Here is a 16,839-nt window from a genome sequence, read left to right as displayed (position 1 = left end):
GAAACAGTGTTTTCCTTTATACAGCTGGAGTTTTGCTTGTTGCATCTTCTGATTGCTATCTTTCTGCTTTTGCTACACACATGCTTCCTAGAAAAGCTTTTGTCTTCTCTATTCCTTTTCTGTAAAGCTGCTTTCTGGTAAATTGTTTCTTGGGATTCATTTGTCCTGGATGAATTTCCTTTTTAGAACCTCCTGAAGTTTCTCTCAGGCTTTTTCTCCAGCCTACTGAGACCTCCCTAAATAGCATCACTGCACCAGAGCATATCAACAGATCAGCCAATCTCTATACACTTGCCAAAAGCTAACTTTGTCTCATTGTCCCCATCTTTAATAAATATTGAAGTCAACAACCACCCCTGAGGGACACTGCTGCTAATCAGCTCCTGCCTAGGTTTTGGATCAGGGACATTCTTTGAACCTGGCACACCAACCTGTTTTCCATCCATTTCATATTCCACTTATCCAATCCATGCTTCATCAATTTGGCTACAAAGCCAAAAGACCAGGAGGTGGGTTGAGCAAGCATACAGGCATGCAAGATGACTGCTATACAAGGCAAATAAGGGTAAGATGATAAGTTTGGCACACAGATCTCATCTTATAAAATTAATGTGCATAAATATGAATAAGTGATTAAAAAACCCAAAGAGATTGTATCAGAAATTCCTATGCGGCCCCTTTATGTCTTTTTCAGCCATAAATTTTTTTACAGAATGATGCAATCTAGTAAGAGCAATATGATGAAAAGACAATAACAAGTTTCATGCCAACATTCTCTCTTTGGCCCTTCAAGATTGATTGCAAATTTTGAGTAAGAATCAGCCCCCATTCTTCTAGAATTGCATGTTTTAGATAAAGCAGAGAACTTTTTTTCTTGTTTATGGAAAAATTCAAGGCAGATAATATTAAAGTGAGCAGAACACAGTGAATTTAGTAATTTCATATTTTTGTAATATTTTTTCTAAATTTAAACCCAGCAGCATATTTAAAGATACAAACAAGAGTCATGGTAATGTCTAAAGCAGAAGTTTTAAAAAATTGTGTGACAATGTAAAAAAAAAATTATCTTTCATTTATTATTAAACATTTAAAAGAAATATGTACTTAATCTTTGAGGACTAAGAAGGAAAATTTTTTCCTTACTTCTGTTCATACTTGATTTTTTGTGAGTATTTATTTGTGTGAATTTTTTTCACTATAGTCAGTACTTCCTGTGTTTAAAAACACAATAAAAATCCCAAAATCTTGGAAAGGAAGGTCCTTGGAAGGTTGGTTTTTTTTTTGGGTTTTTTTTTTTTTTTGGGGGTTTTTTTTTTTTTTGTTTGTTTGGTTTTTTTTTTTGGTTGGTTGGTTGGGTTTTTTTGTTTTTGTTTTTTTTTTTTTTTTTTTTTGTTGTTTGTTTTTGGTAGAGAAATACAGTTTAGATCAAAATTTGCTCTTAAAAAACATTGTAAATACAAAACCCAGACACATTTTGGATTAATAGATTGCTGTCTGCTGGTATTACCTTCCCAAAAAGAGGGCATCTGAATTAAATCTCAGTACTGCCACTTTGTATTTATGTTACACAGGTTGCTGAGCTCAGTGGGACTAGTTCCACAGGCAAGTCTGACATTTGGTATTTATTTGTAATACATATAGCATGTTTCAGTTCTATAATGTTAGTAGGCAATAATATTTACTTAAATAAATATTGATGTACTTACTTTTTTGCTTAAGCTTACATATTTTTGTGCATAATATATTTTATTATGTCGATCAAGAGGAAAATATCTTTAAATTTTTTATTCTTTTTTGTAATCATTGTAATTGTATTTTATCTTAATAATAATACATACTTATACATTATATATAGCTGTACATTCTCTACTAAATCCATGTGTATTTTTTGCAGTGATTTCTTTATTATTACTACAAAAGTCTAGTGTTGTAGATAGTAGATGTATATGTGCAAGGGTATAGATATGAATGATCAATGAAATTCACTTCCAAGGTCACCTAAATGTAGACATAACAGTAAACATAAACAATAGATATATTTATGAACTATAGAACTGGGGAGAATTGAAGATGTGTGCAAGTATACCTTAACTGGAACACCTGAAGACCTTAATCTGCTTTTAATTTTATTCATACTAAAAATTGCTCTAAGTTAAAAGTACTAAATGTCCAGGGTAATAGAAAATCTCCTCCTTTCCTTTTTGCATACTGCAGTGCTTCACGGAATTAAAAAAAAAATAACTAAAAGAAAAATTAGGCACTTTTAATGACTAAAGGAGATAGAAAATTTAATAGTATAAAAGCAGCAGATTGTTGAATGATTTCTCAACACTTTTTAAGTGATTAGAAAATTTTTGAATTTGCAGAGCTTCCTGATTAGGAAAATGTAACACAATTTAAAAAAAATTGAAAAGCGGGTTTTGTTTCAAAAATTTATTTACCTTTTCTTCACTGTGCTGCTAGGTTCTGTAGCCACTGCCTGTCGTGATCCTGGTGTCCCCATGAATGGAACTCGAAATGGTGATGGAAGAGAACCTGGAGACACTGTCATTTTTCAGTGTGACCCTGGCTATGAACTTCAAGGAGATGAGAGAATAACCTGCATTCAGGTAGAAAACCGGTACTTCTGGCAGCCAAGCCCACCAGTCTGTATAGGTATGCAGAAAAAAATTAAATAATGCTCTCCTTAAACCAGAAATCTCTATGTAATTAATTACACTGTTCTAGGAATTTTTTTAAAGAAAATACATGTACTGGGTATCTTAAAAATTATTTTACATCAACCTCTGATAGTTATAACCACAACCTTTCCTCTGTACTTGTTAGTATAATAGTTCTCATCCTCTCCCGCTCAGGGACATCTCATTTATAATTTGATGATCTGGGACAGAGAAAACAAGTCAGTGCCAATGACTATTATCCTTGGTAGTGTATTCTTGGACAAACATTGCGGGGAGGAACTTGACAGAGATTAAAACTGCAAGGAGGACTGTGCAGCTTTCAAACACTGTCTTTCATTTAATAAACTTAACTTGACCATAGCTGTTACAAATAAAATCTGCATTCTATTTGCATTTCCTCTGCATGCATACCATCTACCTTGTTCATGCATATCTGCAGACAGGTGTTTGCAAACACTACAGTACTGACTTGGTGTCTTGGCTATTCTACTTAATCTGTTAAAGTATTATTTTCTCTGTTCTTACTCTCCTTACTATGCCTTTGTGGGTCATGTGAGTTTATGGGCTTGAAGACAAGAAACATCTAGACTATTTTCTGTAAGACTGCAGTGCAGAAACATTTACTGCTCATCTCTTATAATTGTTAGATGTGAAAATATGCGTTTTATAGTAATGGCAACTGAACATCTGTAGATATCCAAGTGAAAAAGTAAAAGGAATTCTAGGGCTCTGGGCCTTAAACTTAATCTATTCTTCTATCATGCTGGCCTTATTTGATATTTCTGTTTTTAAAATATATATCTCAACTGAAAAATAATTACCCTATTATAAAGCAGTACTAGCAGTTTTAATCACTATCGATAGTGAGTTGATGATATTACAAAATAGATTAAATGCAGGTGTAGGTGCTCAACTGACATTCTGTCCGTAGCACATATTAAATATGCATCTACTTGTTTTTTTTAGTTGCATGCATCCCTTTATCTAATACTGGTAAGTTCCACACTTAATGCAAAACACCTGCTGTACACAGAGCAGCAAGAATGCTTATTATGATGATTTATTTGTCTAAATGTCAAGCATGAAGTTATTCTCTATTGATTTCCTATAATGATACACTCTTGGAGAATATGAACTGCTAATAGACTAGAGTGTGTAAACCTTGCCTCGGAGCTAAGGGATTTCAAAATTGTGTTGTAGCTCAATACACCCTGAAGTTCATTGACTTTTTTTTTTCTCATAACTTGTAATATATTTTTCTCATAACTAAGGTGTATAGTTGTACCATGTTCTAGATCTATTTTATTAGTTGTTTACACACCAAAGTGTCTTTTCGAACCTCTTAATTATTAATGCTCAAAACTAGGTAAATGTACTTTTTAATTGTTCTTACTTGTGGGAGTGCCTTGGTTTTTTTTTAATACCCTTATTCTTGTCTTCTAAAATTTTAAGAATATCTTCCTTTGAAAGGTAGTAGCAATGGGAAAATAACAAAGAATTAAATAATGATTCATGTATTTGAATGAAAGATAGTACATAGAAATTCTTCTATACTAAAGGTATTCTGAGAAACTATAAATTTGAGAGCAGGTTTCTGCCAAAAGACAGTCCTGCCCAAAATAGCTCTGTGTTTTCCGTTCCAAAGATTTTCTGGATCCAATCTTGCTTAGATACCAGAATCTTAAGTGACTGTATTTGTGTAGTTTTCTCAGGGATGACATTAAAAATTCTAGTATTCAAAAGCAGATTTTAGGATTCAAGTTAACTATACATTTAGGGGAAGTATAGACTGTCTCCCAGAGGTTTCAGACTTTCTTCAGAAATTCATCTGACAATATTTTTTTTTTCCTTATGGCTTGATTTTGCTTGTTTCTACTGTTTTGTTTCAGGCAAGGTCTTATTTTTCATATTTATAGCTATAAAAAGGGTTTTATTGTAAACACTTAATTCTAGCGATGCATTCTAGTCAAAATAAAATAATACAATGATTCTTTATTTAATATGTTGAGGTTTAAAAAAAAAGGAAAGAAAAAATAAATGAAACCATACATTCTGTTTCATTGCCTAAGAAGTAATTAATTAAATAAATAAATAAATAAATAAATAAATAAATAAGTGTATTGGGTTGATAAGGAAGTGAGTTTTCTTCTAGTCAAACTAATTAATGGTTAGATTTTAATATTGACACTTGGTGTGACTACTGAAGACATTGGACACACTTTTGAGAATACAGGGGGTTAAAAGTAGAGAACTCTTAGGGGAACACTCTTTTTCTGGTCAGTGAAGAGTGCAGAGACTTCCCTTGCGCAGCCATAGGCTGGGTGGGGGAGGGGAAGCCATGCAGCTTGAGAGGAAGGCCAGGGGGTGAAGGGGCTGGAACCTGTTCAGCCCTTGTGGACTGAAGGGTGGAGAAAACCTGAGATGTCTTTGTTGCCCCCCCTCCTAGAGGGAGAGAGAGAGACAGAGAGGTTGTGCCACCTGGAAATTTGATCTCATGTGCTGACAGTATGCTGGTAGAGAAGAGGGGGGGAGGTGCCCAGCCATGGGAGCTCTGGGCAGCCAAATTTTCTTCATCCTGGGAGCCTGAGACTTTTAACCCCTTCTTAGATAAAGAAAGTTTTGTGAAACATTAATCCTCCTTGATCTGAAAGAGAAGAGAGACAGCCTAAGACCTGAGATGCTAGAAGAAAAAATCCTAGGTAGGAGGAAATGATAGAGTAGCCTTAGCTAAACTTTTCTTGTATAGCATAGACTAAGCCAATTTCTCCTGCAACAGAGACTACATTTTAGAGGAATGCAATGACTTGAGCCAAGAGAGTGGCCTGCTTCAGTGAGTGACGTCATGCGCAAGAGTGGAGTGAACAGAGAAAAGTTGAAGGTGTAGTAGTGCTCTCTGTCTTCAGGGAAAAAGATCTCTGTTTTCAAGACCCTCAGCCCCAGGGGAGGAGAAAATGGGGGGGACTGTTGTCCCAAAATAAGAAACTGTTATTCTTTAGTACTTAGCAAAGCATCCTTAAAGGAACCCTACGAACAGTCTCAGTCCATGCACAGTGGTGAGAGCACTGTACATGGAAGGAAGATGTCCCGATAGCAGATTTTCTCCAGGTGGTACCATGTGTGACATAGAAACACAAGAAATTACAATTGTGTTTCCTAGAGGAGTCTATAGTACGCAAAAAACTCCTCTCTCCCTTAATAGACTAAAAATTAATTATCTGAGGAGTAGTAACTTAATAAAAAAAACACTGGTTTTGTCTCACTATTTTTTATTAAAAATTAAATGAGGGGAGGAGGAATGTTTTAGAAAGTTTTAATTCTAAATTCTGTGTGTTCCTTTTATTATAGTTGTAAGTTAATAAAGTTTATTTTCTTTATTTCTAAGCTCGAGCCTGCTCTGCTGTATTTCTAATCACATCTCACAGCACTCATTTAAGAAAAATATACTTTCATGAGTACACTGACATTGTGCCAATGTCAACCCATGACAACAAAAAAATAAATAAAAGCCAGAAAGCTGTGCAATAAGATTTTGTTGCCTCCTAGAGAAAATAAATAGTTTCTAAATAAAAAACTCTCCAACCTATACTTCCTTATATAGAAATAATAAATGCTGAGATCATCACAGACATAGTAAGGCTCAGTGCTTGCTCACCACTGTGTCTACACAGAGGTTTATACAGACAGGCTCACATAACCTGCATGTAGTTTTTACTGCATAACACATAAAAAAATATATATTTTTCATAGTGTTTTGACATTTGCCTTTCTTTCTAGATGAGCTGTTATATTTGTTCTGTCTTACCTCTTATGTCTAATATTGTAAAAGGTGTTCTTTAAACTTTGTTTTCAGAGCTGGTCTGTCCTCAGTTAAAAATAAGGTTATGGCAATAATACCTTTCTACACATTAAATTCAGAAAATTATGGATTCTGAAACACATAAGAATTTAATTAAAACACTCAGAGACAGAAAGTCTATGACTAAGTTTAGAGAAGATAGTAAACTGGAAAAGGAAACAATCTAATAACATTTTTCACTAGGTTATGTTAACATTCTCAACTTACTATCTTATGAACTGAAAATTAAAATAATCTGAAACCATTCTATCTGAAGAAAATTCTATCTGGGAGATATTTTGCAAAGTTGAAGATTATGGTTTTTATTATTTTTTTACTGCTGTTAAAGGCATGACTTGAAATAAAATATATTGTGGCTGTCTGTCTAGCTTAGTGTACTTTCCATTAATTCCCTTTTTGATTATTAACAGACCTTGGGAAGAATTAAATGGAAACACTGTAAACAGCAAAGGTAACTGCTGATGTGTGTAAAGAAAGAATAGATATATAAGAAAGAAGTTACTAATACAAAAATATTCTATCAATGAACTAACAGGGAACTAAAGTAAATCAAGACCTCAGGAAAATATCATGAATGCAGACATTGGCAGAATTTAGTCTGGAACAAGGATATAGCATTCAACTTCCTTGTATCATTATATGCCAGTTCAGAGTACTTCAAAAATATCATCAGACTTCTACTGTTTAGTGGTCATTTCAATGAAGTCTGGTTACAGTGAATAACCTAAATATCCTCTTTGGTATTCTTCACATTTTCATTCCTAGGATATGCAGCGACTGCAACATAAACCATTAAAGTACATGAAAAAGAGGAATGTACAGGGTTATATTGAAGAACAATAGTTCCAGCTGATGAGCAGCCTTTACATTCCATACAACCTCACAGTTCCTTTTTTACAGGAACTTTTACTTCAACAAGGTTTCAGAAAGTTACACTGAGCTATTTTACAATTAATAGATGTGTATTGTTTTGAAATAGTTTAATTTTACTCATTTTAAAATTGTGACAAAGGAACATTCAATAGCATATGCTTTTAATTAGAAACAATACAAATTTTAATTTTTTTGAAGATAGAAAAATTGCAATTATTATCCTTATTGTAAAACTAAGTAAATATTTTACACAAAATTAAATTTCTCCTGTCTGTTCCCTTGTAGTTAATGGAACTTTATCTATCAACTGAAAACATCTGGGAAAATGTTATTGTGATAAAAATTGTATTTGGCACTCATTGAAAAAAGCAAAACAAATTGTGCAAGGTCTAGAATATGTATTTTATGAACTTGCTAGCACTATTAATTTGTGATATTATTGTGTTACTAAAGCCATCCCAATGTCTGCTGTTTCCACTTCTGTTTTTACACAAAATGATGATTTTATGATTCATCACCAATTTTAATAGTGAAATGTAAATGAAGATTCTAATTTTTGGTGTTTTGTTTTATTTTGAGTTAATTTTGCGTAGAAAGACTATAATCATATATACTGTAACTGTGGATATGTTAATGTACTTAAGTATTCTACTTGCTTTACTTGAATTCATAAATGACCTGTGATTTAATTCATAGATTCACAGAGTGATTTGGGTTGGACCACGTAATTCTCACCCTCCTGCTGTGTCAGGGACACTTTCCATTAGACCAAATTACTCAAAGCCCCATCCAGCCTGACCTTGAACAGTTCCAGGCATAGCCATGCAAAAATTCCATGATCAACCTGCTCCAAGTCTCACCACCTTCCCAGTAAAGAATTTCCTCCTAAAACCTGATCTAAATGTACTTTTAAGTTTAAAACACTTCCCCCTTGTCCTGCTACTAAATGACCTTGTGAAAAATCCTCCTCCAGTTCTCTTGTGGGCCCTCTTTAGGCACTGAAAAGGCACCATAAGTTCTCCTGGAGCCTTGTCTTCTCCAGGCAGAGGAATCCCAACTCTCTCAGATTGTTTTCATAGGAGAGGTGTTCTATCTCCCTGATCATCCCTCATTTGGACTCTCTCCAAAAGGTCGATGTCTTTCTTGTGTTGGATGCCCCAGAGCTGGAAGCAGTATTTCTCATGATATTTGGAAATACTCTGTAAATTTCCCAGTAGGTTGAATTATACACGTACATATCATCTTTATCTGTACAAATCCTCTTGAGTACAATCACACAGCACATGCAGAACAACCAGAGGATCAGGCCCAGACAACACTGGTTTATGAAAGGTAGGTTCTGCATGAGCCACCAGATCTCCTTGTATAACAAGGTCAGCTGCTTAGGGGTGTTAACTATTCAGTGTTTGGTAAAGTGTTTAACAGTATTTCCCACATCATTCTCATGGAGAAACTGACTGTTCATAGGTTGGACAAGTAAACTCTTCACTGGATAGCTACTGACTGGATAGCTGGGCCCAGAGAGTCAAGGTGAATGGAGTTACATCCAGTTGATGGCCAGTCACCTGTGGTGTTTCCCAGGGGCCAGTACTGGGGCCAGTCCTCTTTAATGTCTTTATTGATGATCTGGGTGAGGCGATTGAGCACACTCTCAGTTTTCAGGTGTCACTAAGTTGTGCTGGAGTGTTGACCTGATGGAGGGTAGGAAAGCTCTGCAGCAGGTTTTGGAGAGGCTGGATCAATGAGCCAAGGCCACTGCTACAAGGTTCAATGAGGTGAAGTGGTGAATCCTGCGCTACACTATATAGCACTCCAGGCTTGGGGGATGAATGGCTGGGAAGCTGCCCAGTGGGAAAGGACCTGGGGGCATTGGTTGACAGGTGGCCAAACATGAGCCAGTGTGTGCCCAGAGGCCAAGAAATCCAATGGTATCCTGGCTTATATCAGCAAGGTATGGCCAGGGCAGTGATCATCCTCCTGTACTCGGCACTGGTGACATTGAGGTGTTGTCATAGCTCTCTCTACAGAGAACAGCAGGCACAACTTTCCCAGGCATTGTCCTGGGGAAGGCTGTGAGATCAGAGAAAATAATGAGAAACAATTCTTATCTTCACTTACTATACCTGTTGTTGTGCACATGTGGAATGTGGTATGGAAGTTTGTTTATTAAAGGGTGACTTCTTAATTAGTTACTAGTAATAGTGTTTTAGATTCAATTAACCGATCTGGTCTGTCTGTATCAGATTGTCTAGAAGAGCAACAAGTTTTTTCTTAATAAGTATTGTATAGTATAGTAATATAATAAAACAATTAATCAACTGTCTAGAATCATAAAGTCAATACAAATTATTACCCAACAGGAACCCATACTATGATATTTAGGTAATAGAGTGAGTCCAGAGATGGGTAACAAAACTGGTGAAGGGTCCAGACCAGGCATTATGAAGATCACCTGAGGAAGCTGATGTTGTATAGCCTAGAGGAAAGGAGGCTCAGGGAAGACATTCTTGGTCTCTACAAGCACCTGAAATGAAGTTGTATTGCGGGTGGTGTTCATTTCTTCCCCCGAGTAACAAATTACGGGATGAGAGGAAATGGCCTTAGTTTGCACCGTGGGAGGTTTAGATGGGCTATAAGGACAGATTTCTTCACCACCAGTAGGGTTACCAAGCATTGGTACAGGCTGACCAGGGAAGCGGCTTAGTCCCTGACCCTGGAGGTATTTAAAACACGTGTAGATGTGGCACTTAAGAACATGGTTTGGTGGTGGACTTGGCAGTGTTAGGTTTATGGTTGCACTCAATGATCTATATGATTTTATCAGAGATTTAAATAACCTTAGAGCTCACAGAATGTTTGTTGCAGAAGACCTGAGTAATCAATTACCTTCCTAGGCCCAGATCATCACTTAGCAGAATTAAAACTTTCAAAATTATAAATCTTTATAAATCTTATCTGGAATCTTTTGAATAACATTAAAAGTTCTTTCAAAAAAGATTTTTAGAAAACCTGATTATTCTCTTGTTGCTGCATGAAGTCTCGCGTAAGGAATGCTGAAGAATAAAATTTCATTATATCTTCCTTCTTTTTTACTCTTTATTTTTTCTGGACTGAAACTCCACAAAATTTGGGAACCTCAGATCCACATAGAAAAATGTGGTTGTTTTATTCTGATTGTGCTTAAAGCTATTTTATTTATCTCTGACTTTGAAAAGTGCAATTTCTTGAATATTTTTTTTAATTTAATTTATATTATATCCATCTTGATCCAAACTACAAGTCACTGTTATCTGGTGAAAAGGCAGATAATTGCATTACCAATGTAAGTATCATGTTTCATTGCCTAATGAGGTTCTTTTAGAATGCCTTTAACAAGAAGTAGAAAAAGGAAAGCTTATCAGTCAAGTCTTTTTATGTGTGTAGCCAGACATTTTTCAAGTTCACAGTATATTCAGAAAAGCCTTGAAATTATGCTATGCAAGCAAAAGGACAGATTTCAAAACCAAGTGTTTCACATAATAGTATTAGTATTTGTCTAAGGCAAAATGTAAATATATTTTTTGTTTCTTTCTATTAAAGCTTTGTAAATAGCTCACTTGTTTAACTTTTAGAGGACACTAAATGTCAGTGAACAGATTGTTGCTACTTGCTTCTTTGTCTCTTACCTTCTTTCCTCAAGTTCGATCTATTTTTATTCACAGCTCCCTGTGGAGGAAACCTGACTGGCTCATCAGGTTTTATACTTTCACCAAACTTTCCTCATCCTTACCCTCACAGCAGAGATTGTGACTGGACTATCAATGTTAATAGTGATTATGTTATATCATTAGCATTTATCAGGTAAGCTGCTACTTAAATTTTTTAAAGTCAAGGTTATAATTTTATTATTGGTTTTATTATTAGAGCTTATTGTTTGTTCAGATTCTCTGAACAAACAGATCATTGTTTCAGATCTCTGTAGGGTAATATATGTGTACTTAATATCACTATCAAAGGGATTACTAATCCTTATCTTTGTTAAAAGTTACAATAAATATGTCAGAGTCATCAATACACATACAGGTGGAGCTTGGAAACTCATTGCTGTTTCCTTATAAGCATTCGGTTTGCACTGGCTGATGTTGAGGTAGATGGTGCTCAATTTAACTAAGATTCAGTTCCTGAGAAGGTAGCATGGAGTAATTCACTGAAATGTATGCAAACCAGGATGGTCTTTAATGATGAAAACTATTGATTCATCGATTTGTATGTGGCACCTGCTATTTAGGCAAAATTTCAAAAGTAGAATTTAAATTTAGTTTTATTAGTCCATATAATTTCAGGATACTCAAGATACTTCCTGATGTTCTGGGTATTAAATGGAATTGTTCTAGACTTTTATCACAATAGAAGACTAAATTGAGCTTAATAGAATTCACAAAAGAATTTTTGCTGTCTGCACTGTATGTAACACATGATGTAAATTAATATATCTGTTATATGTGAAAATTATGCATTCCAGCTAGAAAATATGTCACAAACAAGGTAAAATGGTACTTATGATGTCCCATCAAATTTAAGTTCTCCTTATGCTGGGTGTCTATAATAGTGTCTATATTGTTCTGACCAGTGATGATTTCTTTAGAGAGGTAGGTCATATAGTTGTCTGTTCCTGGTGCTCAGTAACATAGTATGTGTTTTTGTAAATCCATCCTAAGGAAATTAATTACATAATTATATTTACATAATTAACAGTATAATTATTTTGTTGGTGATTTCAGAATGTTGTAAGTTGGTAAGGAAACTATTCTATACTAGTACTTCTTTTGTTGATTTGGCTTAATTTCATGAGCTCAATATATTAAAGAATATTCTGCTTTTTATATTCTACATTTAGATATGAGATCCTGCATCATAGAATTAAAAAAAATATTTTGAAGTGTGACTCCATATACTGTGAACAGTTTATAGATCCCAAATACTGCCAAGTTTAAAAAAATCTCAAAATATGGTCTGTTGCTATGAATCTTTGATAGAAACTCAGAAGCTTAGTCCTGGTCAAAGTAGATTGCATCTTTACTGAGAATTGCCTCATTTATGACACACAGACTGTTCTAGAGTGAGAAACACTGAATACTCCACTAAGTACTGTTAAATAGTCTTTTGAGTGGAACTTACTCCAGCTAATCCTTTTAAACTCAAGATGAACTATGGCACTTTAATAATCAAAGCTGTTGATATTTTACTTTTGCATTTCTTTTATAAGGAAAAGCTTTTGAAATAATCCAAAAGTTAAAAGGGGAGCTCTATCAGGTCTTCAATGCCTACGTTTATTTCAGTGAGGGGCTACTGTCACGTAGACACATAATAGTATGGATTTTCATTCTCTTACTAACTACCTTTCTAGAAAACTCTTTCTGTATGGGGACAATCTTACAAGCAAAATTGGTTAAATGTCTGCCCTTAACTAAAATTAAGTTTGAATTTAATTAAGTTACTTAACAAACTATAATGTAGTTCAGAAGAAAATGGGAGGTTTCAATACTTCATCTTTTTATTCAAACTGATCAGAGACAAAATGCTTCTTGGTCTAAGAGATATAGGAACATCATCCTCTGGCTATCTGAAAGAGTTTAGTCTTGTTGGAAGCTGAATGAATTATATCACAAAGCATTTCTGCCAAGGGTTCCAATAGATCTAGGCTGTTTATTTTCCTAAATATTTAGAAATATGTTATTATTCTTTTCTCTATTTAAAAAGCCTTCCTTTTTTTTTCTGGTTAGCAGGAATTTATTGTTTCTAAGGTGTGAAATAAAAGATACAGTATTTCTGTGTTTTCTAATAAAACACTTCTACAAATCATTTTTTTTCTGACAGTTGAGGGATTTTTTTTCCTTTTATTAAAACAGTGATAGTAAATTTCGAATTTAAGCTAAAAGGAGTGAAAATGTTAGACAAAGTGTATTCCATCTAACATTTCTCTTTTTTGTTTTCTAGCTTCAGTATAGAACCAAATTATGATTTTCTTTATATCTATGATGGGCCAGACAGTAATAGCCCACTGATTGGGAGCTTTCAAGACAGCAAACTGCCAGAGAGGATAGAGAGCAGTTCAAATACCATGCATCTGGCTTTTCGGAGTGATGGATCTGTTAGTTTTACTGGATTCCACCTGGAATACAAAGGTAAATAAAACTATTTTTCTCTATATTTACAAAGATCAATGTATGAGTACAAATTCTGGCTTAATTTCTCATAATTTTCTGCCTGGTAATGTTTTTGTTTTGCCTGAGAATATGATAATGGGAATTCTCTATTCATGCAAGTACAATGTTATAAGATTGCTAACCTAAAATAAAGTTTCTAGTATGACTTCATTTACCTTTTATGTTGAATGTACGATTCCTTTCAGTGTTTGAAGCAGGTTTACAAGAAGGCTGGGCAGGCATTTTTCATGAGGGCATGTAGTGATAGGACAAGGGGGAATGGCCTTAAGCTGAAGGAGGGCAGATTTAGATTAGATATGAAGAAGAAATTCTTAATATTGTGAGGGTTGTGAAGCACTGGGAAAAGATGCCCAGGGAGACTGTGGACTCTCCATCCCTGGAGGTTTTAAAAAAATGGGATGGGTGCAGCTCTGAGCAACTTGGTCTATTGGAAGCTCTGAGCAACCTGGTCTTCCTTGCTTATGGCAGGAGCATTTGGAGGTAGATGATCTTTAATGACTCTTGCAACCTAAATAGTTCTATGAGTCTGTCATTCTATGAAAGAATAGGAGAAAGCAGTTTACAGGTTTCAAAAATAATGTTGCAGTGGCATGACTTAACAGCGCACACACACACACACACACACACACACATATATGTGTATATATATATATATATATATATATATATATATATATATATATGTATGTTTTATCCAGAATTTATTTTTTTTTTTTATTTTACATAGAAGGCCATGTTGATTTAGGTGCATTTAAGGTCCTGTTAGATGAAATGACATGCTAGAATCTAGGAGTCCAATATTGAAAATAAAACACTATTTTGGCTAGACCTTTATATGATAGACCACAGTAGAGCTGTCAACCAGTCTCAGATCTGCCTGAGGTCATAGCACAATAAACAAGAAAATGTAGACTTGCAAAATATATAATCAATACAAGTTTTCATTACTACCTCTGCATGGCTTGAGAAACAGAAACATTTGCTATTAAATGAATATGAAAATATTCTGTAAAGACAATCAGAAAGAAAATAGGGGTGATATAGACCTCCTTGGTCTTATTTTCTTCTCCGTTTATTCTGAGAGCAGTTAGTAAGTGCAAAGATATAGAAGGGAAAGAATAATGTATTTATTGCTTCGTAAAGCCCATGAGGCCTCCATATACTTTCCTACAGTCATCGTATCCTACAGATGTCAAGGAATTTGTCTCCATAGTATGAGCTAGTTTTTCAACTGAAAAGTTGAAAGTAGGTCTCAACCATGTTGATGGTAAGCCCAGATGTATGAAGTGTTTCAGTTCACTTACGTATATTTCTTCAACTAAATTGAAAAATAATAAATGCAGACGGAAGTGCTACAGGGAGTGATTCAATATCACAGAGCTTCTGAATAACAAGAAAATAAATTATTTTTAAACAGGCCAGTCTTTTTATTCTGTGCTGTTTAATGAAGCCTTGTGTCACAGAATCAAAGTGTTTCTCCTTTCCACCAATCCAAGTGTGAAGGATATTTGTGGATGTGACAGCTTGGTCAGAGAGCAAAAAAACTAGATACGTTTTCCCAGAGTTAGCTTGTGAGACTTTAGGGAGTTGAAGATAAACAATGATAGCTTGTTATTATAAACAACCTGTAAGTGTTGTTTTCCTACTCTGTTTTCCTGTTTTTCTCAAAGATTGTTTATAGGAAAGGTGTTTTGTTAATTAGCCAATTCGGTGAAATGTATTAATTAATTGACCAATCTGGTCTGTCTGTATCAGAAAAGTGTATAAAAATTGGAATTTTGAAGTAAAGCGAGATGCTGTGCAAACCAGCCTCCTGGTGAGTCTGTGTCATTTCTTACTGAACAGCAACAGATATTTATTAGGGAGACAGTCTCTTCTCATGCTGCTTTGCTGGAAAGGAGACTGGGGAAGCAGAAGAAGCTGGGAGGGAGCACAGCCACAACAGCTGACCCCATATTTCCAACATTATATTCTGGCCTGGGGGAGCCTACTCAGGTGCTGGCTGGGCATCAGTCAGTTGGTCATGAGGAATTATTTTTCATTTACATAACTTGCTTTCCTGGGGTTTTATGTCCATCTCTTTGTTTAAATTTTCCTTCCATTACAATTTATTATTGTTTCTATTATTGTTATTATTATTATTATATTTTATTGAAGCTGTTAAACCATTCTTATTTCAATCTACAAATTATCTCAATTTAACCTTTCCAGTTCTCTTCCCATACTACTGTGGATCCCACTGAATGAGCAGTTGCTTGGCCCTTAGTTGCTGACTGGGGCTAAAACTCAACAGTCCTTTTTAACAAGTTGGCTGCAGGTCTGACCAGAGTGTGTTTAAGCAAATTTGTTTTAATCATCCATTATGTTAATTCAATAATCACTGGTCACAATGTTGATTTATTTGGAGTCAGAGTTGTTGTGCTTGTTCTGAGAACTGCGTTATGTAACAACTTAATTTCTCTGTATGTTGTTTTGTTACCTCTGGGGACTGGATTAAGGATATAATTTGATAGACTGTGTAACTGGCTCAAGATATGATAAAATAATTCCTGTTTGTGAGACTAATATTGTATTTTTACTCAGTATGGCTGTTAGATATGTACTTTTAGGGAACCACCTCTTGATAAATATTAACAATCACAACATTTATCTCTTCTCATCAGAGACCCAATCTATGGGGAAGATGAGGAGGAACACTTGCCCCACTCCTTCATCTTTTCTTTCACTTTCACCTTTTCATTCTCCTCCAGGCTAATTTCAATAGCTCTTGAGAATTTTGAATATCCTTGAGATGTTCAAAGCAGCATATTCATATTGTTATGTCTCCTGCATGTGTTTCAGGTTTTGCTTGAGGTTAAACAATTATTTAGGAATACTGCCTAGAGATCTGCCCTGAATCTGGTTCGTTACAAGTTACAGAGTGCATGGGAATGTGTGGGCAAGTACCAAGGACAGTGGGTGCCTCCAATGTTTTGGTAGTTCAGCCCTGAAAAAGTGTAGAATGCTGAAAAACTACTAAAATATTTGAGGAAAGTTGTGGATGTGACAGTCTGGTCAGAGAGAGAAAGCCAGATAAACTTTCCCAGGAATTGTTCTGGGGAGTTTTGAAAAGGCTGAGAGAAAGAATTAAAACAATCTTGCAGCTGATGTTTTGAACAGTTGTTTTCTCATAAGATATTTACCAGAGGGTGTCTTCTTAATTAGCCAGTGGTATAATGGGGTG

The 16,839-nt window shown here is 35.0% G+C and overlaps 1 protein-coding gene across 3 annotated transcripts in view; it reads left to right on the top strand.

The window, feature by feature from the left end:
- CSMD3 (CUB and Sushi multiple domains 3) overlaps positions 1-16,839 on the top strand; it is a 585,002-nt gene that overhangs the window by 401,227 nt on the left and 166,936 nt on the right. For all 3 annotated transcript variants that reach the window (XM_053983153.1, XM_053983147.1, XM_053983136.1), the window contains 3 exons: positions 2,464-2,655; positions 11,112-11,250; positions 13,387-13,574. In XM_053983153.1, the coding sequence (XP_053839128.1) occupies positions 2,464-2,655; positions 11,112-11,250; positions 13,387-13,574 (519 nt within the window). The remainder of the gene's footprint in view (positions 1-2,463; positions 2,656-11,111; positions 11,251-13,386; positions 13,575-16,839) is intronic.

This window comes from Vidua macroura, chromosome 1 (assembly GCF_024509145.1).
Source record: "Vidua macroura isolate BioBank_ID:100142 chromosome 1, ASM2450914v1, whole genome shotgun sequence".
NCBI lineage: Eukaryota > Metazoa > Chordata > Aves > Passeriformes > Viduidae > Vidua > Vidua macroura.
The sequence above is the reverse complement of the archived record's forward strand: the minus strand, read 5'-3'. Positions and strand labels throughout refer to the sequence as shown.